This window comes from Zootoca vivipara, chromosome 12 (genome assembly GCF_963506605.1).
Source record: "Zootoca vivipara chromosome 12, rZooViv1.1, whole genome shotgun sequence".
Lineage (NCBI taxonomy): Eukaryota > Metazoa > Chordata > Lepidosauria > Squamata > Lacertidae > Zootoca > Zootoca vivipara.
In genome coordinates, this window is record NC_083287.1 from 13,824,778 (window position 1) to 13,847,539 (window position 22,762).

A 22,762-nucleotide genomic window follows, 5' to 3' on the forward strand; every position below is an offset into this window, starting at 1 on the left:
CCCTCGGCCAATAACGCGAGATGAGTGCCGCAACCCCAGAGTCGGTCATGACTGGACCTAATGGTCAGGGGTACCTTTACCTTTACCTTGCTGTGTAGAGAGCAATCGAAGAGAATGTGGTCCATTGAATCAGGTACAGTACTCCTTGGTTGCAGGCGCACAAACGGGCTTGATATGGAATGTCTGAGAATTTACCTGTGGTCACTGCAGAGGGGAAGGCATTTAGTCTCATGAGAACAAAGGCTATTCGATGGGAAGGAAGTAGTAGATCCTTTAGATATTTGGCACAGGTTCCGTAGGGTGTTGTAATACCTAAGGTCTCTGGAGAGCAGGATCTCAGAGTATGAGGTAACAAGTGCTGTCTTTCGTGGTCGTAGAGCCGCAGCTTGATTCTTTGGAATATGTAACTTTCGTCAAGGCTCTTGAGAGCAATTAAAGCAGTCCTTTCCTAGCCATTATGTGTGTGTGGCTTAAAGCAAGGAAATGGAACCTGTCGCTCTACAGATATTGCCAGATTGCAACATCCTATCATCCCTGACCATTGGTCATATTGCCTGGGAGCTGCCCAGCAACTCCTGGAAAAATGTCAAATATTAGCCACCCTCTCCAAAATAAACCAACCTTTCCCTTGGATGCCTTCAGAGACTTTGCAACAACACTCCGCTGCGACCAAATAGTTGCGTGTAAACATTTTAACTCACTCCTTTTCTTTTCTCAATAAAAATAGGTACCCCTCTTCTTCCCAATGTCTCAACAAATGAAACTGATTTGTAAAAACGATAAATGGAAAAAAGTATGAGAGAGAGAGAGACGTTGCACATACTTTTGTAAAGCAAGACACCTTTAATAAAGGTGGCAAGACAAGAACGGGCCTTCTCTCCCCAGAGAAGTTCACCTGGCGCCTTCATTATAATATACACCTTTGGGTGCCAGGCAAAAATGTTCCTTTTTAACCAGGCCTTTGGTTGATTTGATTGACATCCTATGCCCTTTTAAAATGTGGGGTTTTTTTGGGGGGGAAGTATTAGGTTGTTTTTATTTTGATTATATATTTTGTGGTTTTATATTTTTATTTTGTTCTGTGAACCGCCCTGAGACCTCTGGGTATAGAGCAGTATATAAAGTCTAATTATAAACACAACAACAACAACAACAACAACAACAACAACAGCAACAACAACAACAACAACAACAACAGAAAAATAGAAGCCTTGTCATCCCACTCATCCTCCCTGCTCCCCCTCTTTTCTTCCAACCTAATACTACTGCATGTAACACTAATGCCTTGCAACAAATGTAACCATCTGTAGAAAACCCAACTTGGAAAAAAGAGACAATGCACGTATTTTTGTAAAAGAAGAAATCTTTAATAAAAAATATTTTTTTAAAAAATAAAATACAGGCACTGCAGGCAGATACAGCAGTATACATGTTTCAAAGTGGGCTGTTAATTTGTTACCTCTGTCAGCACATGCCCATAAATATTTGCATTACAGTTTTTGGTGCATTTTTTGATTGTTTGTTTGTTTACTAGCATACATGTATCAGCATTAAATGTGCAAGGGGTTTTTATGCATAAAAGATACTAAGATGCAACCAATAATAAATAATATTCTTCTTTTGAAAAAATAATAAATAATATTCTTCTTTTGAAAAAATAAATGCACCCCTGCCTCCCTCGTTCTTTTAGATTCAGGCGGATCGCTAGGGTAGCTTGGAAGGGCCCTCGCACAAATGCGTGTGCGTATAAAAGTAGAGGCCTGGCTGGAAAGCTCAAAGTCCGCCACCTTACATGGGAGGGGGATGGAATAAAAGGAATTACGAATTGATCCCGCTCCACAGCTCGAACAATCCACAGCTAGGAGCTAGGTGGAGTCATAGATCTAAAAAAAGGTGTAGACTTGCGCATGCTGGCCAGCTTCTGTTTTGACTTGATATGTTTGTTTTGGGCTTCTCAGAAGTACATAAAGGCAAGAAGTGGCCTGCAACGGCACCCATCTGAGAGGTGCTGGAACTGTGCTCTGGCACGCTCCAGCGGGGGTGGGGTGGGGAGCAGCACTGCCCCTAATACTCCTGTGGTTTGGACCACCACCATCCTCACCGCAGATCAACCTACATAATGAATTCTTTCCAGTCCTTCAGTCCTTTTCTCCAGAAGTGAAATAGAATGGGGAATTTGCAGCAAGGCCATAAAATGAGCCAAAGGCCATAGAATCGTAGTTGGAAGGGATCCCAAGGGCCATCAAGTCCAACCCCCTGCGATGCAGGATTCTAAGCTAAAGCATCCATGGCAGATGGCCACCCAACCTCTGCTTAAAGACCTCCAAGGAAGGAGAGCCCACCACCTCCCAAGGGAGACTGTTCCACTGTCGAAGGGCTCTTACTGTTAGAAAGTTCTTCCTGATGTTTAGCCGGAATCTCCTTTCTTGTAAATGAAGCCATTGGTTCGAGTCCTACCCTCCAGAGCAGGGGAAAACAACGGAGTGAAGGATAGGATGTGCTTGAGCAGAGGACATTTCCCTTACCGCTAGGCAACCTGCTGTGATTTAAGGGCGGGTTTCAGTCCAATTATGTCTCTTTTTAGAGATAAGGGACTGAGTGTATGAATACTAATAAAAAGAAATCCATCTTTCTCCTCTTCAGTGAGTAATCTGTTGGGGAGGGAAGGAGTGCCCAGACACTTGCTTATTTTCAGAGAGAGCTGTAATGATGCATAACCCTCTTTCAGAGGAAAGAGACCGTTTCCTCCGCAACAAGGAGAAAAGGGATGGATGGAGGCATCGGTTCCCGAAGAGATCACCCTAAAGCTTTAGGAAGCGTTGGCTCGGGGCCAACCGGTAACACCACCATTGTGTAAGCATCCGTTTCTAATAATGGAAAATAGAACCTAGCAAGGATAAACAACCCCTCGGAGAAACACATCCCTGCTTCCGACTCTTCCCGGCGCTTCCGAATGGCGAAACACAGCCATTCTAGTCTTATTAAGAGATAACTTAACAACAGCTGCTGTGTAATCACCTGCCTCTTTTTCTTTTAGTTGCCATGTTGTTTTTGCAGCCACTCTGTAATTAAGTCACACACTTCAGAATGGGAAGGTTGTGAGTCACAGTTTATGGTCGCAAGGGGGAAGGGAGGGCAGGCGATGGGCAGCTTTTGACTTGAACTGCAAAATAAGGTGGCTGCACAGAACTAACCTAGAGGCATGTTGCCAAAACCAGAAGTGAAGTCAGATCCACTCATGAATAGGCGAAGATGCAGGTAATGTTGCAACACAAGCTACGGAGATCTTTTGCCTCAGCTGCTTGCACCGAAACACCCAACTATTGGGCATGATTTGACTCTTGCCATGAGATGTAAGGAGACAGAAGAATGAGTCTGGCTATGTTCTAAAAGGTAAAGGTAAAGGAAAGGACCCCGGGACGGTTAGGTCCATTCAAAGGTGACTATGGGGTTGTGGCGCTCATCTCGATTTTCAGGCTGAGAGAGCCAGCATTTGTCCACAGGCAGTTTTCGGGTCGTGTGGCCAGCATGAGTAAACCGCTTCTGGCACAACGGAACATCATGACGGAAACCAGAGCGCACAGAAACGCCATTTACCTTCCCGCCACAGTGGTACCTATTTATCTACTTGCACTGGTGTGCTTTTGAACTGCTAGGTTGGCAGGAGCTGGGACAGAGCAACGGGAGCTCACCCCGTCGCGGGGATTCGAACCGCTGACCTTCTGATCGGCAAGCCCTAAGAGGCTCAGTGGTTTAGACGAGTGCCACCCACATCCTAATTAGATAGATAGTAAGTACAAAGTACAGTATATAACTATTATAAGCTCACCACTTATGCCATGCAGTGGAGCAGCGTATTCAGATCATGTCATAAACAGCCCAGTCATTCCTGCCATACTGACACAATTGAGCTTCCTGCTCCCCGATGAATCATGCAGCCAGCACCTTCCTGTGCCAGGCAAAACTTTGGGTGGAGTGAATGGGGAACTTGAGAATGATGTAGTCAAGCACTGATTTCTCTAGGTATTGGGAGGGATAGACACAAAGCACTGGGCTCCTGTTTCTAGTGGCAACCTTGCATTTGTTGCCATCCTGCCTGGTTGCAGACTAGACTACATCACAAGAGTATTGTGACATCAGCAGTACCATCCCAGCCAGATTTTGGAGCAGATGGCCAGGATCCCACCCCCCAACGGGCAGGAGCGTCCCCCTTGAGGTGGTGAGAAAGCTACAAACAACACTGACGGAAGCCAGAACGTACGAAAACGCTCTTTACCTTCCCACTGCAGTGGTACCTCTTTATCTACTTGCACTGGTGTGCTTTCAAACTGCAGGAGCAGGGACAGAGCAACGGGAACTCACCCCGTTGTGGGGATTCAAACCACCGACCTTCCAATCGGCAAGCCCAAGAGGCTCAGTGGTTTAGACCACAGCGCCACCAGCTATGCTTGAAGCAATATGCCTCTAAATACCAGTTGCTGGGGACAAAGGTGGGGAATGGATTGCTGCCCTCAGGTCCAGGTGGGGGCTTCTGCTTGGCCACCGTGAGAACAAAATTATGGAGTGGGTGGGCCTTGGGCCTGTCTTACCAGGACTCCTCCTATGTTCTTATAGAAGGCCAACATCAATAGTCATACCTAGGTTTCCAAACAGTTTAGTTATCGAATGTTTTGGCTCCTGAATGTCGCAAACACGGAAGTGACTGTTCTGATTTGTGAACTATTTTTGGAAGCTGAACGCCTGATGGGGCTTCTGCGGCTTCCAATTGGCTGCAGGAGCTTCCTGCAGCCAATCAGAAGCCGCGCTTCAGTTTCCGAACATTTTGGAAGTCGACCAGACTTCCGGAATGGATTCCATTAGACTTCCAAGGTACGAGTGTACTCCTAAAGAGGTGTCCTTAGCAAACAGATTCCTTATTTCTTCAGTTATTTTGCCTTTATCCTAACAAGCCCATTAACTTTCATAACGGGCAGAGGCCTTCCGTTCCCCAATTGGTTTCTTTGTAAGGCTATAGTTGTGTGAAAGGCTTATATTTTAGATTCCGTTTTAATGGGTGATCTCACCTCCTTACTCATTTGATGTCCTTTTCTTTCCTGCTTTCACACCGACGACTCACACTTAATTGGTACCCAGGTGTGCACAGCTGGTTCAGTTGTTCATCAAGTGCTCGGTACAGTTTTCTATCCTGGTGAGATTAGATGCTGCCGAGTTCAGTGGGGAAGAACTAAAAAACGGTGACAATAAAAATAAAAATAATCCATTGCAACTTGATTGAGTCACCTTCCCTGGAATGCAATCTAGGTTTATTTGTTTGTTTGTTTGTGTATTTAATTAAATTTCCTAAATTACATTTCACAATATTCATTTAAACAACTTTAAATCAATGACTTCCCTTCTTCTTTTTTGGTGGTTCAATACTACCAGTGTTTTTAAATGAACAACAATCTAGGTTTATTGTCTCGGTGTAATGTTTCCTAAACACAAGACAGATTGGACTGCAACAATCCTGCTGTTCCTTTTTGCCTATTTGGTGGCATTTTATACCATTACAAGTTAATACGTGATTGCTGGCCTTGCCCAATATCTCACTAGCTGCCATACCAACTCAACCGCCAAGCAGAATGTTGTTTGTAGCTTTCTCACCACCTCAATAATAATAATAATAATAATAATATATTATTTATACCCCGCCCATCTGGCCGGGTTCCCCCAGCCACTCTGGGCGGCTTCCAACAAAACAGAAATTCTAAAATACAGAAATCCATCAAACATTAAAATACAGAAATCCATCAAACATTAAAAGCTTCCCTAAACAGGGCTGCCTTGAGATGCCCCCTCAAGGGGGACGCTCCTGCCCGTGGGGTGGGATCCTGGCCATCTGCTCCAAAGTCTGGCTGGGATGGCACTGCTGATGTCACAATACTCGTGTGATGCAACCAGGCAGGATGACAACAAATGCAAGGTTGCCACTAGAAACAGGAGCCCAGTGCTTTGTGTCTATCCCTCCCACTATGTAGGGAAATGCTATGATCCGATTGCTGAGAATGGGAATGAACGTCATAGAATCATAGAGTTGGAAGAGACCACAAGGGCCATCCAGTCCAACCCCCTGCCAAGCAGGAAACACCATCAAAGCATTCCTGACAGATGGCTGTCAAGCCTCTGCTTAAAGACCTCCAAAGAAGGAGACTCCACCACACTCCTTGGGAGCAAATTCCACTGCCGAACAGCTCTTACTGTCAGGAAGTTCTTCCTAATGTTTAGGTGGAATCTTCTTTCTTGTAGTTTGAATCCGTTGCTCCGTGTCCGCTTCTCTGGAGCAGCAGAAAACAACCTTTCTCCCTCCTCTATATGACATCCTTTTATATATTTGAACATGGCTATCATATCACCCCTTAACCTTCTCTTCTCCAGGCTAAACATACCCAGCTCCCTAAGCTGTTCCTCATAAGGCATCGTTTCCAGGCCTTTGACCATTTTGGTTGCCCTCCTCTGGACACGTTCCAGCTTGGCAGTATCCTTCTTGAACTGTGGTGCCCAGAACTGGACACAGTACTCCAGGTGAGGTCTGACCAGAGCAGAATACAGTGGTACTATTACTTCCCTTGATCTAGATCAGGGGTCCCCAGACTTTCTGCGCGGCGGGCCAGTGCCCGCCGCGCCGACCGCGCGGTGGGCCGGAGGGCAGGGGAGTGCGCGCGCAGCGGGCCGGAGGGCGGGGGAGTGCGCGCCCGTGCGCATGCGCACACGCACACGGGCGGGAAAAAATCGCCAAAAATCGCTTGTGCGCATGCGTATGGGCCTCCCCCGACCCGGAAGTGCACCAGAAATGACCTCTTCCGGGTCGGGAGAGGCCCATACGCATGCGCACAAAGGATTTTCGGCGATTTTTTGCCGATTTTTTAGATCGTCGCTGCGCCGCGCGCCGTGAGAGCGGGCGGCGGCAGCGGGCGGCGGGGGTCGTCGCGGGCCGGATTGGAAGGCCGATTGGGCCGCATCCGGCCCGGGGGCCGTAGTTTGGGGACCCCTGATCTAGATGCTATACTCCTATTGATGCAGCCCAGAATTGCATTGGCTTTTTGACGTCGTCTTATACTGCTTTAGGAAGAACACCATAAATGTGATATTTTAAAGAAACAAACTGGTCTTGATGACCTGAATCCCTGCTGTAGACTAATAACCTTAGATACATAATTCAGTTGTGATGATAATAATAATTAACAACAACAACAACAAAACCTTTCCTTTGGAAGAGGCATGGAATGGACTGTAGCTCAAAGCCCCATATAAATTTCAGCAATGACAAGAGAAAGTGCCCTCAAAATCGCACATAGTTGGGTTTTTTACACATAGATGTCTAGCTTGTATAAAACCCAGCAGCTCTCCTACGTGTTGGAGAGGGTGTCCCACTTTTGGGACATATAGACATATGTGGTGGGAGTGTTCAAAAATAGAAAAATCCTGGGGAAATGTCTTTGCAAAGAAATGTCTTTGATTACAAGGCAGATAGTTCTTCTGTCCCCAGGACTGGCATTGCTTAATTTGTAGTCAGGACTCACTAAGAATTAGAAATACAGTAAATATATTATAACCCATTTATTGACCACAGCGAGAACAACCATAGCCAGAACATGGAAAACACTGCAACTGTAGAACATGGATAAGTAGTATGAAACGGTCTGGCAGACAGTATGTTGGAAAAGCTAACATGGAAACTGCGGGTAGCAAGAGGCCAAAAGAAAAACGTTAACTTCTATGCAGTATGGGGCGATTTTATTGAACACACAGGTAGTGAGGCACATGGGGCAGTAGTGTTTAACCTTTCAAGTTGTTGCATATATAATGTATTCCTTCCATTTAATGAGAGTGGAGCAGATGATGTGTTATTTTCTGGTTTTTAAGATTATGAGAATGTTTGAAATATATGCTGTGGCAAATAAACTATTTTTAAATGGGGAAAAACCCCACCTTTTCTTTAACACCAATGATCTGGTAGTTGTTTTCTGAACCCAGGGTGATTTTTTTTATGACTAGAAAGATAGAAGGGGAGAACATAAAGGTGGCTTCTGTTGAAGGCTCAATGGATATTTACTTGATGGCTTTTCCAAATGATGAGGGACACAAAATAAGTCCTTTAACTTGGACTGAGGAGGACACAAAGAAAAAGGACAGTGGGAAGAGAGAAGCCCCTGCATGAAAGGCAGGGTAGAAAGCATCTCCCAGGGTGAGAGACTGGGAGGAGTAGGCTCCCAGGTGGGAGATGGGAAGATCTATCTCTGTATGTGGATAAATTTATGATATAAATATGGTAAAGGGCCTTACATGTAAATAAATATAATAATAATAATAATAATAATAATAATAATAATAATTTATTTATTTATTTATTTATACCTCACCCATCTGGCTGGGTTTTCCCAGCCACTCTGGGTGACTCCCAACAGAATATTAAAAACATGATAAAACATCAAACATTCAAAACTTTCCTAAAAGGATTGCCTTCAGATGTCTTCCAAAAGTCAGACAGTTGTTTATTTCCTTGATATCTGATGGGAGGGTGTTCCACAAGGCGGGCGCCACTACCAAGAAGGCCCTCTGCCTGGTTCCCTGTAACCTCACTTCTCGCAGGGAGGGAACTGCCAGAAGGCCCTCAGAGCTGGACCTCAGTATCCAAGCTGAATGATGGGGGTGGAGATGCTCCTTCAGGTATACTGGGCCGAGGCTGTTTAGGGCTTTAAAGATCAGCACCAACACTTTGAATTGTGCTCGGAAATGTACTGGGAGCCAATGTAGGTCTTTCAGGACGGGTGTTATATGGTCTCTCTCTTTAGGTTGTTTTTTTTAATGATTCTTATTCTGTAGTCTACAAAAACTGTCAGTAAAAATATTAAAAAACAAAAAATAATGGACACCTTCATTCACCAAAGCTGCAACCTCCCCAGTGTGCTTGCCCACTTTGGCACCCAAGATTAAAAGTAGTCAAATTGCACCCATCACCATAAAATTCTGCAGTAACTAACTCTTTGCTTCCCTTTAGTGATGCTCTGATTGTAACGCTGTATGAGAGTGCCCCACTTGGCCTAATGGTAAGGCCAGCCATATATCCAGTCTTTGCCCAAGTGCCAGAATTTGACAGGTCCTTACCTGGAGTAAGTGCTCACCCAGTTAGGTACTTCTCATCTCACCTTTACACCAGCCATTTCGCCTGACCTATACTCCAACCAGATGTAGCACAAAATTATCCTTCACACTCAAACACCGATCCTGAAAGCGGTCTGTTTCTGGCTTTAAAGTAACGCCAACGTTATTGGAGGTAAGCAAAGCACTCAAATATGAATTGCAAATGATTTAATTTACCCCCCCCCCCCCGTTGCAGACTTTGGGACCTGTTGAGGACAGAACTGCAGACCTTTCTCCATCTCATTAAAGGCCAAACACAAGTCTCATCATAGAATTACTGAAGGAGCTGTGCTTGCCTCTCTCTTTTTGCCCACACACTTTCTGCGAAGCATATTCCATGCTGTTATTTTTTTTAAAAGGTTTCATGTGTTTATTAAAGTCTTTGCCCAGAATCAGTGCAATTTGATCTTTCTGGTTTGGGCTTTAATAGTCTGCTTGCACTATTAAAAACAAACAGAACCCTTAAAGGTCGCAAGAAAGGCAGAATTACAGGAAACGGCAGTAGTTTGTCATTTGTACGCTGGTCCATGCGTAAGGCTAGCTGGGTTTCTCATAGCCCTTCATGCCAGCATCTCCTAGGTCCTGCGTCATCCTATCCTGCATATAAAAGGCAAGAGCACTTTGTATCATGTGCTAGTGGCATTGTTATGGAGAACTAGAAAGTGCTGCCAGCCCACCTTGCAAACTACCTGTCGCTCTGGACCCATATTTGCAGATTTAAATGGATAATGGAAATCAGCATATCTGTGCTGAGTTTTGATGGCTTTTACCATGCTGTGGGTTAAACCACAGAGCCTAGGGCTTGCCGATTGGAAGGTCGGCGGTTCGAATCCCTGTGACAGGGTGACCTCCCGCTGTTGGGTCCCAGCTCCTGCCCACCTAGAAGTTTGAAAACACGTCAAAGTGCAAGTAGATAAATAGGTACCGCTCCAGCGGGAAGGTAAACGGCGTTTCCATGCACTGCTCTGGTTCGCCAGAAGCGGCTTAGTCATGCTGGCCACATGACCCGGAAGCTATACACCGGCTCCCTCAGCCAGTAAAGCGAAATGAGCGCCGCAACCCCAGAGTCGTCCGCAACTGGACCTAATGGTCAGGGGTCCCTTTACACACAGCCAAGGATGTTTCCAAAGTGGTTTTCTATGGTCCCATTTCAGTGCTGTGGCACACAACTGGGAACAAGAGATGTGTTCCTTTTTTGAAAAGGCAGGAAACCTTTCCTCTGGGACCTTCTTGTGCTGAAAGTAAACAAGCTGTATAGGCTAACCCTAACCTCAATTGGCCCCAATGGTGGAGCGAGCACGTGGGGGCACCAGCCTGTCCAATCCGTCAATAAGAACTGACCTACAGCTCCCCAGAAACCACAGTTCTGACGCAGTTCTTCCAGGACAGCACCACTTTGGCGGAAGCACATTTTAACGCTTCCCGTTACCTGTTACAAATCTAGCACATCAGAAAGAGGCTAGACTTCTCGTGTGCATGCTCACTGTCCATTCAATCATGCTGCTTGTGTCACTTTGCACAAACTCTATGGTAATGATTTCCCATAAGCTAACATTACAAAATGAAACGTCGGATTTCCCATCCGAAAACAGGACTTCCTCACTAAACTGCTTCAGGACGTTGTAAGCTGGAAGCAACAGACACATTTAATCAGTCTGAGCAAGTGAACCATCACAAGCAGAGACACAATTTAGGGGAGTTTTGACTTGCTCTCCTGCAGAACGTTACCCTTTCCCCTCCACCTCTTATTTCTTATCTCTTTTTAAGTGGCACAATTTACAGGGGGAAAGGCAATTCTAATTGTTCAAGGGGATGTATGGACTGATGATACAGAAACGTGGTGTATGGCGCCATCTAATGCCAAGATTTTAAAAATAAATGCATTTGCTTTACGACAGGGATGGGGAACCTGAGTCACGGCCAGACGTAGTGGCTGCTCACATCGGTTTCTTTATTCCGTGGGCCGTTCACCTGCAGCGATGAAAACAGGACAGCAGCTTTGGCAAGCACATTGTCAGTCACCCTGGTATAACACCAAAGGAAGGCCACTTCTGTGAGACATCCAAATGTCAACTTAAAATAGTCCAGGTGCCCATGAGCAAAAATCACGTCTCCCTTGGAGGCTTCCGAAATTTGCTTTGGAGAAAAACCCTCGGCACGCACAGGCCTTCCTTCTTGTTCACCGTCTCTCGCAGCACGTATTCATTGACCACCTGCTCATACCCCACGGAAAGGAAAAGTTCAGCCAAGAAATCTGAAGAGAAGAAAGATAAAGCAGTCATCGCGCGTAGGTGGAAGCGCGAATGTGAGATGGCAGTGTATAACTACGTGGGCTCCTCTTCTCAAACCCGCCCTGCCCAGAGCCTTTGCATTTTAATAGAATTAGAAGCCCCAGGTAACGAGAAGCTTTTGCAGCAGGCAACTAAGACTTCAAAAATGAAAAGACAGAGGGTTGGGGCAGTACTCTAGCATCAGCCCCTAGACTTCATTTGCTGAAGAAATCACAGTTGTTGTGATTAAGTTTGTTGTTCTTTCCTCCTTGACTGGCTCAACTTTTAAGCAGACAAAATTATAATCCAAATTTGGTAAGTGGCCTCCCCAAAATTGTAAGGACACCTTCTTATCATCAATCAGACCTTGATTTAAGGCCTTTTATGTATAAGCAGCAGTTCTACAATATTTAATTGGTCGTGTACCGCATTATATCTGCATCGCTGGAACCCCAATCCTAACACCTGCCCCCCCCAATATCTGTGTACTATTTTGCGCTGGTGGGGTTTTGCTGCAATGCTCTCCTCTAAATCACATCACCAAGACTCAGAGAACTTGATGGTACCCGACACCTAACAGATTAGCAAAAATGTATAAATCTGAATTGAATATATGCTGGAAGTGTAAAGAAAAAGATGGTACCTTTTTCCATTTGTAGTGGACCTGTAAGAAGCTAAAAAGCCTACTGGGAAATGATATATCATGAGCTGGAAAAAATGTTTAAGATAACCTTTTCTAAGAAACCAGAGGCTTTTCTTTTAGGAATAGTAGGACTAGAGATACCCAAACAATATAAAAACTTATTTATGTATGTGACAACGGCAGCCTGAATGATTTTAGCCCAAAGATGGAAAGAAGATAGTGTTCTGACCAAAGAAGAATGGCAGCTAAAACTGTTGGAATACACAATCAGGAACAATGTAATAGATGCTCCTTTAGTATAACACTTTATTGAAGCATGACATTTTTTGTAATTTGGACGTATTTAGGTCCTGTAGAACGAGATAAAAAAATCCTTATGCAGATTTAATTCCCTCAGGTCTGAATACTGAAATTGATTATAGTTGCTTTTTATGAGTTTGTACTAATGTTTACATGCACAACACCTGAGCATGGACCAAGTTTGTTTCACTTCTGTGGGCCATATGGGTCACTTTAAGAAAGAAATTTTGTATCTGTGAATTGCCAACACCTGTAACTGAAATCAATACTGTGCCTGTATAACCCCACATTGCAACAGTTGCTGTTTATTGCAACTACTACTATGCCATAAGATCCACAATCTTATTACATCACATATGGTATGTACAGTTGTTTATAGTACTGTATTTATATTATTCTTCCTGTTAAAATGTGTGAGACTACGGCAGGCATCCCCAAACTTCGGCCCTCCAGATGTTTTGGCCTACAATTCCCATGATCCCTGACCACTCGTCCTGTTAGCTAGGGATCATGGGAATTGTAGGCCAAAACATCTGGAGGGCCGCAGTTTGGGGATGCCTGGACTACAGCATTGTATTTATTTGCATTACTTAGAACTTGTACAACTGATGAAGCCCAAGACGGCGAAACAAGGCCAATATTCCGGAAATCCTTGTCTAGACTCTGTGAAAGGATTCTGTGGGACTGTAACAAACTCCCATGTGGATTGTTTGGACTTTATGAACATACTAAGACACAGGTGGAATAGACACTAGTACATGTATGGACCTCGTGAATGAACTGATCTGTGAATGAACTGATCTACTGGGTCTTCTGCTCACTCTGTTGAACTTTGAGTTATTTCCATTGAACTCTGTAACAGTTATTTGATATGATATAGTGAATAATATATTTTATTTATGTAAGAGCACAGCTGGTTACATCTGGTGTGTTTGGCAAATGTATTATAAACATAAGTAACCGCAGAAAGCGAGCGAGGGAGGTCGAAATGGGGTATTGAAATTTGATGTAAAATTATTTTATTGTTTGATGTAAAATGGAAAAAAAGACTCAAGCGAATTTAGGAATAGTGAAAAGTAATTAGGTAAATGTAAAGGGACCTCTGATCATTAGGTCCAGTCTTGACCAACTCTGGGGTTGTGGCGCTCATCTCGCATTATTGGCCAAGGGAGCCGGCGTACAGCTTCCAGGTCATGTGGCCAGCATGACAAAGCTGCTTCTGGCGAACCAGAGCAGAACACGGAAACGCCGTTTACCTTCCCGCTGTAGCAGTACCTATTTACCTACTTGCACTTTGCCGTGCTTTTGAACTGCTAGGTTGGCAGGAGCTGGGACCGAGCAACGGGAGCTCACCCTGTCGCGGGGATTCGAACTGCCGACATTCTGATCGGCAAGCCCTAGGCTCTGGGGTTTAACCCTTAGCGCCACCCACGTCCCAGAAAAGTAATTAGAGAAGCACAATAAAGCCCCATGCATAGTACCAATGTGAAATGACTACTGAATCCCATGATTTATACTTAATGGAATGCCACAAGACCATAAAAGTGGAGATTTTTAAACCCAATTTGTATTCTTTTTTAAATGGTTTTTGTATTTGCTTTGATTACATTTTTATTGTTAATCGCTTTGAGATGTTTCACAGGAAGCAATTCATAAAATAACTGGGGGGGAATGAAATAAAAATACAATAGTTCTGGGAAGCAAAGTGTAAACAAAGCTGAAGGACTCACCATCTGTGAAAAAGTATGACCTGGTTCCATCTTGTCTGACGTAGAAGTTTTCTCCAAGCTTGTTAGCAGACTTAAACCGCAGCATAGCATGATCATAGAGGCCATAATCTCTGAACAGCACACATTTGCCTGGTTTTAATACCTGACAAATAAGTAACACAAAAATAAAATGGACATTATGAATAAATTGGACATTATAAAACAGAAACATGGAAAATGGAATATTTTGTGTCATGAGGCTCAGCTGTTTCAGATATATTTTTACAGCACATCAAACGCACTGGTCATTTTACTTCTACCATTACAAGGTACATGGAAATAACTTTTCTCTGAATGCTCCAATCATAGTTTTATCCAGTGCTTTTTTTTCCTGGGGGTACGCAATCACAAACATTTTGTGAATCTTTGTACTTTTGCCCATTTACTGTATCTATTTCCCCTGATTTGAATTATAAAATGGTGGTTTTCCTGAGTCAAAATGAGAGTACCCCTAAACATTTTTAGTAAAAAAAACCATTTGTTTTATCTAAGTACAGTGGTACCTTGGTTCTTGAACTTAATCCGTTCCGGGAGTCCGTTCGACTCCCAAAACCGTTCGAAAACGAAGACGCAGCTTCTGATTGGCTGCAGGAGCTTCCTGCACTTAAGCGTTCAGCTTCCAAAAAACATTCACAAACCAGAACACTTACTTCCGGGTTTGCGGCGTTCCATCGCCAATTTGTTCTGGAGCCAAGCCGTTTGAGTACCAAGGTACCACTGTGAAGGATTATAGAAGTGGGATTAGACTGCAGTGATGCCCTGCATATCTCATTGCCGTTCCTCAGTGACTAGCAAAGCTGAAATTAAACAAAATAGGGCTTTCGAACTGCCCAGATTTCCATTTTGTTTTTACTTTTTAGTGAAGGTACACATAACCCTGACAAGGCTACCCCATGCCCATATCTCTCATTATGCGTTTTAGTAGCTCACCTGGGCACCAATGTATTTTGGAGGAAGGCGGCCACAGGGTGCAAACATGTAGCAACTTTTCGGAGCAGACATGTTTGATGATTTTATGGTAGATTGATTAAAATGCAAGCTCACTTACTTTATAAAGATTGTGCAAAACTAGACCCATCTTCTCAGGATGAATAGCAGACAGCACAAATATTAAGGTCACAACATCCACAGAATCTGACGGTACATTTTCCAAAATGTCATCTTTGGTAAGGTCACACTGGAATGCTCTGCATCTCTGGGCATCATATAAAGGGTTTTGCTATGAAGTGGAAAGGTTTTTTCTTAGAAACATTTGCAATCAAATGCTCCAATTTCACTTGCTGAAATGAAGACTTTTAGAAAAGTGCCCCAGGAAAGCATGAAACAGCAGGAGAACAATCATTTCAATCCCTTTGTGGCACAGATATACCACAAACATGTCACTAAATCAAGATTTAAATAGTATAGTATAGTATAGTATAGTATAGTATAGTATAGTATAGTATAGTATAGTATAGTATAGTATAGTATAGTATAGTATAGTATAGTACAGGCACGTCCAACAGGTAGATTGTGATCTACCGGTAGATCACTGGATGTCTGTGGTAGATCACTGGTAGATCACTGGCTTCCCCCCCCAAAGAAGCTCAACAACTTTGGCTCCCCTAAAAAATGCTCAACATTTTAGCCATTCACCCCCCCCCCAAAGACAGGGCTTTCCTCCCGCCTCAGAAAAGCTCAACAACTCTGAAACCCCTAAAAATGGTCCTTCCTCCTTCCTAAAAAAACTCAACAACTTTGACCTGAACCCCCAAAGAGGGGGTAGATCACTGCCAGTTTTAAACTCTGTGAGTAGATCACAGTCTCTTCAGAGTTGGCCACCCCTGGTATGGTATAGTATAGTATAGTATAGTATAGTATAGTATAGTATAGTATAGTATAGTATAGTACAGTACAGATGTACTTTTGAAGTCAAACAGAATCCGATCTGGAAGTCCATTCGACTTCCAAAATATTCAGAAACCAAAGCGCGGCTCAGAAGCCACGGAATCAGAAGCCACGGAAGCCCCGTCGGACATTTGGCTTCCAAAAATAGTTCACAAACCGGAACAGTCACTTCCGGGTTTGCGGTGTTCAGGAGCCAAAACGTTTGAGAACTAAGCTGTTTGAAAACCAAGGTTGATAAGTATCAAATAATCCTTACAAATCTCATTTAACCTAGAGAAACAATTTTTTATAAATCAAACTAGCATTTTAGCCCATCATTCCAAACAATAATTTCCAAACATGTGAGGCCACTGTGTATTACACTGGGGTTTTCTTTATGGTGTCTTCTTGGGGTTTTTTTTGCAGCAGGTATGATAACTAACTGCTTTTGAACTCATTAACAACTAGCCTTACCAGCGGTCAGAATCACTGCGGCATGAATAGTCAAGGAAGTCCTGTTCTGTTCATGGAGTTATCGTACCATCAGCCTTTTGGGGTCATGGTCAATATCTTGGACAAGTCAATTTTAATAAATTGATCATTTGAAAACCTGTCTTCAAATATGCTAGACTGCATTGTCATAAATCTTCAAAATCCAAAAATATTTTTCTTTAAAAACCGTAATAAAAAAGGATAGCATCTTTGCCCCTGGTTTTTGAAATTATAGGAAGATATCTGTCTGCATCCCGAAACCTGGCAACAATCTCTTCCCTGACATTTTCATATTAGAAAGGAATTTATTGAATCCTTATAACGTCACAGATATACATGAATTAAGGTTAGTCAAAATATGCAGTATGATAAAAAGAGCATAGGAATATATATATTTCTTCTGTTTATCTGAGCACATGCTGCTATGTACTGATTATGGTTGCAGAAACGTATGTGGCTAAAACAAGGGAGACTATTGCCACATCAGCCTTGACCAAAGTTGACCATGGAAAACTTGATGTTGTAGTTGTGAAGATTTTCAAACTTCCATTTTTGCTGCACCTGCTGAAATTTCTCTTTTACACAGCTACTAAAGGTGTAAGAGTTTTGTCCTCTTGGGCTACCTGGGCTACCCTGTCTCTCTGCAAAGAAGGTGACTGATTTCTTTTCAAGCCTCCGATTCAATATTTTCAGTCATATGACGCCTACTTTTTTTACACAACATATGAACATTCCAAATGAAACAGACTTTTAATGGAGTGTTTGTGCCTGCTGTTCTCAACATGAAATAGGGAAGAAAGGAAAACATGACTGGGACTCAATGCCATACACTGTAGCATTCGAGAGTAAGTATTCATCACTGATCATATAATCAAATGCAAGGGTGGGGAGAGTTAAGCCTTATTTGGTTAGCCTGGTGTAGCAGTCACTCTCAAGAAATTGTTTTATCAGGCTAACCAAATGTGCAAATGAATAATAATTGGGAACAGCCGTGTATTAAACGGCTCAATCTGTCCTCCTCCTCCTCCTCCTCCTCCTCCTCTTTTTCTTCATTTCTTTTATCATTCACTTTTTAAAACTTGGGAATTCCTACTTTCCCTTTTCAAAGAACATTTAGGCACTGCTCTCTTGCACACAGGGGGGGAAGGAGTAAGACAAACATCTCACCAACCTTTACATATTCCACAGCTCGGGGAGAGAAATCACAGGCATAAGCAAAGATATTCGAATCCTCTTCTAAAAGTGGAAACAAACAATTCCCAACACCACAGCCTGCTTCAAGGATGGTGAGTTTCTGATCCGCAAACTGTTTGGGAGAGAAACATTCGCAATTGATATACCTTTCCAGAGCGAAATGCGTCATTAAAAAGCGGCAATGTTTTCAGAAACAAGGTCCACACGTATTATTCACATTGTAGTGCTACGTTTTATCACCCTGAAAATCATTCCTTTTCAATAAAGGCAGCCAAGGAGAGGACGTCTCTCTCTTCATTGTAGTCATCGCTTTGGTGTCCCCATGAGGGCACAATCCTCTTTTGTGTGCTCCGTTTTTGTTTTTTGTTTGCTGTGTTGCTACTGTGGAAAAACAGGGTACAAAGTTGTTGCAGCTATTCAGGATGACAGCCTGTTTGGGTTGGAGAGCAGGGATGAAAGTCATTAAGTTGTTCATAGGCCAACAGAGTGAGAGTCTGTTGGCGTAGAGAGGGCCCTCTTTATGTGGCAGACCAAGGGAGAGTGCTTATTTTGTGAAGGAGTTGTTCATATGTTTATGTTATATGCTGGACCTGTTTTTACAGATTCTGTAATTTTTACACATTGTTATATTTACTTTGTATATTTTTATTGGGTTTCTTTTTTTAACAGAGCAGTATTGTCCCCTGCTCAGTAAGTGAAATATCCAATTTAGAGCAGGTTATAAATACTACTAAGGGGCGTGGGTGGCGCTGTGGGTTAAGCCACAGAGCCTAGGGCTTGCCGATCAGGTCGGCGGTTCGAATCTCCGCGACGGGATGAGTTCCCGTTGCTCGGTCTCAGCTCCTGCCAACCTAGCAGTTGGAAAGCACATTAAAGTACAAGTAGATAAATAGGTACCACTACAGCGGGAAGGTAAACGGCGTTTCTGTGTGCTGCTCTGGTTCGCCAGAAGCGGCTTTGTCATGCTGGCCACATGACCTTGGAAGCTGTACGCCGGCTACCTCGGCCAATAGAGCGAGATGAGCACCGCAACTCCAGAGTTGGTCATGACTGGACCTAATGGTCCCTTTACCTTTTTATAAATACTACTAATCACAACAAGAACATCATATCCCACTATGATTTAAGCTGTATGATGCATTGTGATTTCACAATGAAAACATATGTATATACAGACTTTCCTTGTTCTGCTTCTTCCATCACCCTCCTGGGGGAAAAACTGCTCCTTAGTGCTCAATCGGAGCTAACAGGAATCTGGGTTTTCCCCAGAGTGCCATTTGTTCTGATGCATTATATTTTTTATCTGCTGTAAGCAGCCCAGCATGGCTGGGGAAACGCAGCCAGATGGGCGGGGTATAAAATCATCATCATCATCCCGTCTTCATTGCCCAACAGATACAATCTTCGAAACAAATTAGGCTCCAAACCACCTCTGTGGGGGTAAAATGGGCAGCTATGTCTCCTACAGTAATACTGTGATTCCCAGCGGTCCCCCATCGAAGCACTAACCAGATTTATCCCTACTTAGTGTCAACATCAGATCCTCCCAGGTCATTCACTAATCTATACTGGAGGCATCTGGAATACTATTGTTGTCCTGATTTCTTTCTTTTGGGGAGGGGTGGGGAGTGATTCTAATACTGACTTATCCTGCAATCATTGCAGGGACTCCAGTGTACAATGTCTAGGATTTGTTAGATGACATATTATGTAATTCTGATTAAATAAAATACACCATAACCATCTAGAGCAAGGAGGTCATTGGAGCTGAAGGAAGCATTTGTGCAAAGGATTGCAATGTACAATTCCCGCAGAAACGGGAAGTTCTGTTTATGTGAGCAGGACCTCTGCATGCTAAGTAACAGACTGGCATCAGCAAAAATATCTGAGGAGTTTACAAATCAAGTTTTACCATAGTAACTGCCCATGCAGCATCATGGAAACAGCAAGGTGCACCTACGTACCCATTGCATTCATGCAAAATTTTACACAAATTAAGATGGAACGAAGATTGGCTAGGGCTTTCCAGCTCACTAAAAATACATTTCTACTGCAGCTCTTGCTTTCCCTCTGATGCTCTTAATGCATAATGACACTCACTTCACGGCATGCTTTTAATTCTTCAAACTCTCTAGTTGTCCAGTGCCTGTCCTTGAAAAAGTTGGTGCTGTTTCTTTTGTAAAACAGATCCCAGTTCTTCTGTGCTTCCTTCTCTAGTTTCTGTTGTTTGAAGTCAGAGACAAAGACCTGTTCTTTGGCCAGTTTTTCGGCTTCTTCGGGGCTAAGAATTCTTGCTTTGTGCCCTCTCTTTTGGGATGTCCCGTCTTCACAGGCTGAGATGGTTGCATCAAGCTGAGCAACAGGCGATTCACCTTGCAGAGGCCTGGAGTCGGTCATCTTAGTTAAGGAGGACCCTGGCGATTCAGAGTTGTTTTATTCTTCAACTACCGCAACTGTCTGTTCAGAAAAGAACTAGACTGAGAAGGACAATAAGGACAAGGTTAGCATTTTTCATCTTTCGCTGGACATGTTACAAAACGATAAAGGGGCCCTTGAAATGTGTCGTTTCCCTATACAGTAACGTCACCTTTGGAAAATGTACTGTAGTTTAATTTTTTTTAGACAGAAAGAACAAGCTCCGAGAACCCTGCCAAGGTTCAAGACGAAATCTATCCCTACCAGGATAGATTGGTGTACAACTTTTAGAAGACATCTGAAGGCAGCCCTGTTTAGGAAAATTTTTAATGTCTGATGTTTTATCGTGTTTTTAATATTCTGTTGGGAGCCGCCCTCAGTGGCTGGGGAGACCCGCCCAGATTGGCAGGGTATAAGTAATTTATTATTATTATTAATAATAATAATAATAATAATTATTACAATGTTTGAAGGTTAATCCATGCCACAGACATATATATTGTAAACATTTTCCAGCCGCTTCCACCCTGAGCTAGTCTGTGTTTGCATATGTCTGGATCCCACCACCAAACCTTCTGCCAATTCTAATTGGGAAAGGACGTCAAGGTCCCAGGATTCATTTCCAAATACCCACATAATCTCACTGTTTTCCTATCATCTGAATGTAGTTTCCCAACTTTTATATGAAACTGAAGATCAAGGTGCTTGACACACCTGGAAGATGATCTCTCTCTCCTACACCTAGCAGGCCAGATGATAAAATAATTTTTCCTTGATCTAGGAATATAAAGGAAGAGTACATTGAAGAAGTCCATCAGAGCCACAAAGTAGTTATGGCAGCAAATAAGACAACAAGTTTTTAGGATTTGGTGAGTGGGCATGCGTATTTTACAGTAACACCAGAGGGAGCTGGCTAGCTGCAGTGTGTTTAAAGATCTCTTGTAGTTTCCACCTGGGAACTGAAGTTCTGGAATAGTGTTCAGAAAGCTAGAGGTTTCTTGAATTTCTCATACTACCAGAGTGGCAGAGGGAGAAATAAAAGAAAAACCATAGCCTGCTTCATGCATATAAAAGAGGCTGCGCTCCCCAGAAATTGTGTGATGACCCCTTTGTGCAAGCAAAGTATATTTCCTACCCACTGACTGGGCTGCTGGGAGGGAGCCAGAGTCCAACAACATCTGGAGCCTTGCAGGTTCTCCATTCCCTTCCAGTGTTTCTCAAACTTGGCTCTCCAGCTGTTGTCGGACTACAACTCCCATCATCCCTGACCACTGGTCCTGCTAGCTAGGGATGATGGGAGTTGTAGTCTGAAAAACAGCTGGAAACACAGAGCTAGGTGGATCCATGGTTCCGACTTGGACTGGATCAGCTGCCTACTGTTCCACTTCACAGGAAAACACATCCCTGTTGGTGGTGGGCACATGAAGCTCACTTGCAGAGCCTTCCCCATTCCCCAATTTCATTTCTTTTATTTACAGTGCTGTAATTTTTATTTGGTTTTACAAGTACTGTACAGTATTAAGTTTATAACAATCCAAATTACATCCAAATTTCGAGATTTCACCAAATCACTTGACTTCCCACCTTCCACTCCGTGGGTCCTATTGCACACCCTCTCAACTGCATATTATTTCATAACGCATATTTTGTATCTTTCCAAATTGTCCATGATATTCGCTACATTACAAGTGTTGTTAAAATCCTGCTGTTTTCATCTGCTTACAGTGGTCTCCTAGACCCATTCTCCAATTGCAGTCCTCTTCACAGGAAAACACACCCCAATTTCAATCCCGAGCTGCTACGCTCGGCGCGACTATAGTCACCAAATCGTAGAGTTGGAAGGGACCCCCAAGGATCATCTAGTCCGACCCGCAGCAAGGCAGGCATCTCAACTAAAGCATCCATGAAAGGGGGGCAATTGGGCGGCTTCATTAATGCGTTATTTACCCCCCCCCCCAATCTCCTTGGGTGTTGAGTGCCACCCACCGACCTACCGTCAGGGGTCCAAGCAGTGCTACGGGCGGTCCCCCCCCCAAATGACGCAGAGCCGTAAGGGCGCAAAATAAGAATAATTTCTGAAGCGCTCTGGACATACTCAGAGGCCTCAAGCCATAAGGGAGAAAAATAAGAATAATTTCCTAAGTCCGCGGCGCTCTGGATATGCTCAAAAGGCCACGTTCCTCCCCCAGCCGTAAGGGCGCAATATAAGAATAATTTCCTAAGTCCGCGGCGCTCTGGACATGCTCAGAGGCCGCGTTCCTCCGCGAGCCGTAAGGGCGCAAAAAATAATAATTTCTGAAGCCCGTGGCGCTCTGGACGTGCTCAGAGGACACGTGTTCCCCGAGCCGCAAAGGCGCAAAATAAGAAGGATAATTTCCGAAGTCTGCGGCGCTCTGGACGTGCTCAGAGGCCGCGTCCCCCCCCCCCCGCTAAGCGTCTCTCGGGGGCTTCGGCGGCCACGAGGGAGCGCGGCCTGTGCTGGGCCTAGCGGCGGCTGAGGCCTACCTTCTCTCTCCCCTCAGGCGCAGAGCGCTTTCCCGGTTACACGCCGCCGCCGCCTGGCAGCCCGGAAGGAGGAGAAGAAGCGAAAGGGCCCGGGAGGCCTGGTCGTCGTTGTTGCCGGCGGTGGGTGT

General features: G+C 43.9%; 1 protein-coding gene across 1 annotated transcript; it reads right to left on the minus strand.

The window, feature by feature from the left end:
• Positions 1 to 6,890: 6,890 nt before the first annotated feature.
• Positions 6,891 to 22,756, minus strand: METTL6 (methyltransferase 6, tRNA N3-cytidine). The gene is made up of 6 exons (XM_035129530.2): positions 22,635 to 22,756; positions 19,815 to 20,191; positions 17,692 to 17,826; positions 15,211 to 15,381; positions 14,124 to 14,265; positions 6,891 to 11,434 (listed from the first exon to the last, which is right to left on the minus strand). The coding sequence occupies exons 2-6, from the start codon at positions 20,109 to 20,111 to the stop codon at positions 11,286 to 11,288; spliced, it is 894 nt and encodes a 297-aa protein (XP_034985421.2). The 5' UTR covers positions 20,112 to 20,191; positions 22,635 to 22,756; the 3' UTR covers positions 6,891 to 11,285.
• Between the last annotated feature and the right edge of the window lie 6 nt (positions 22,757 to 22,762).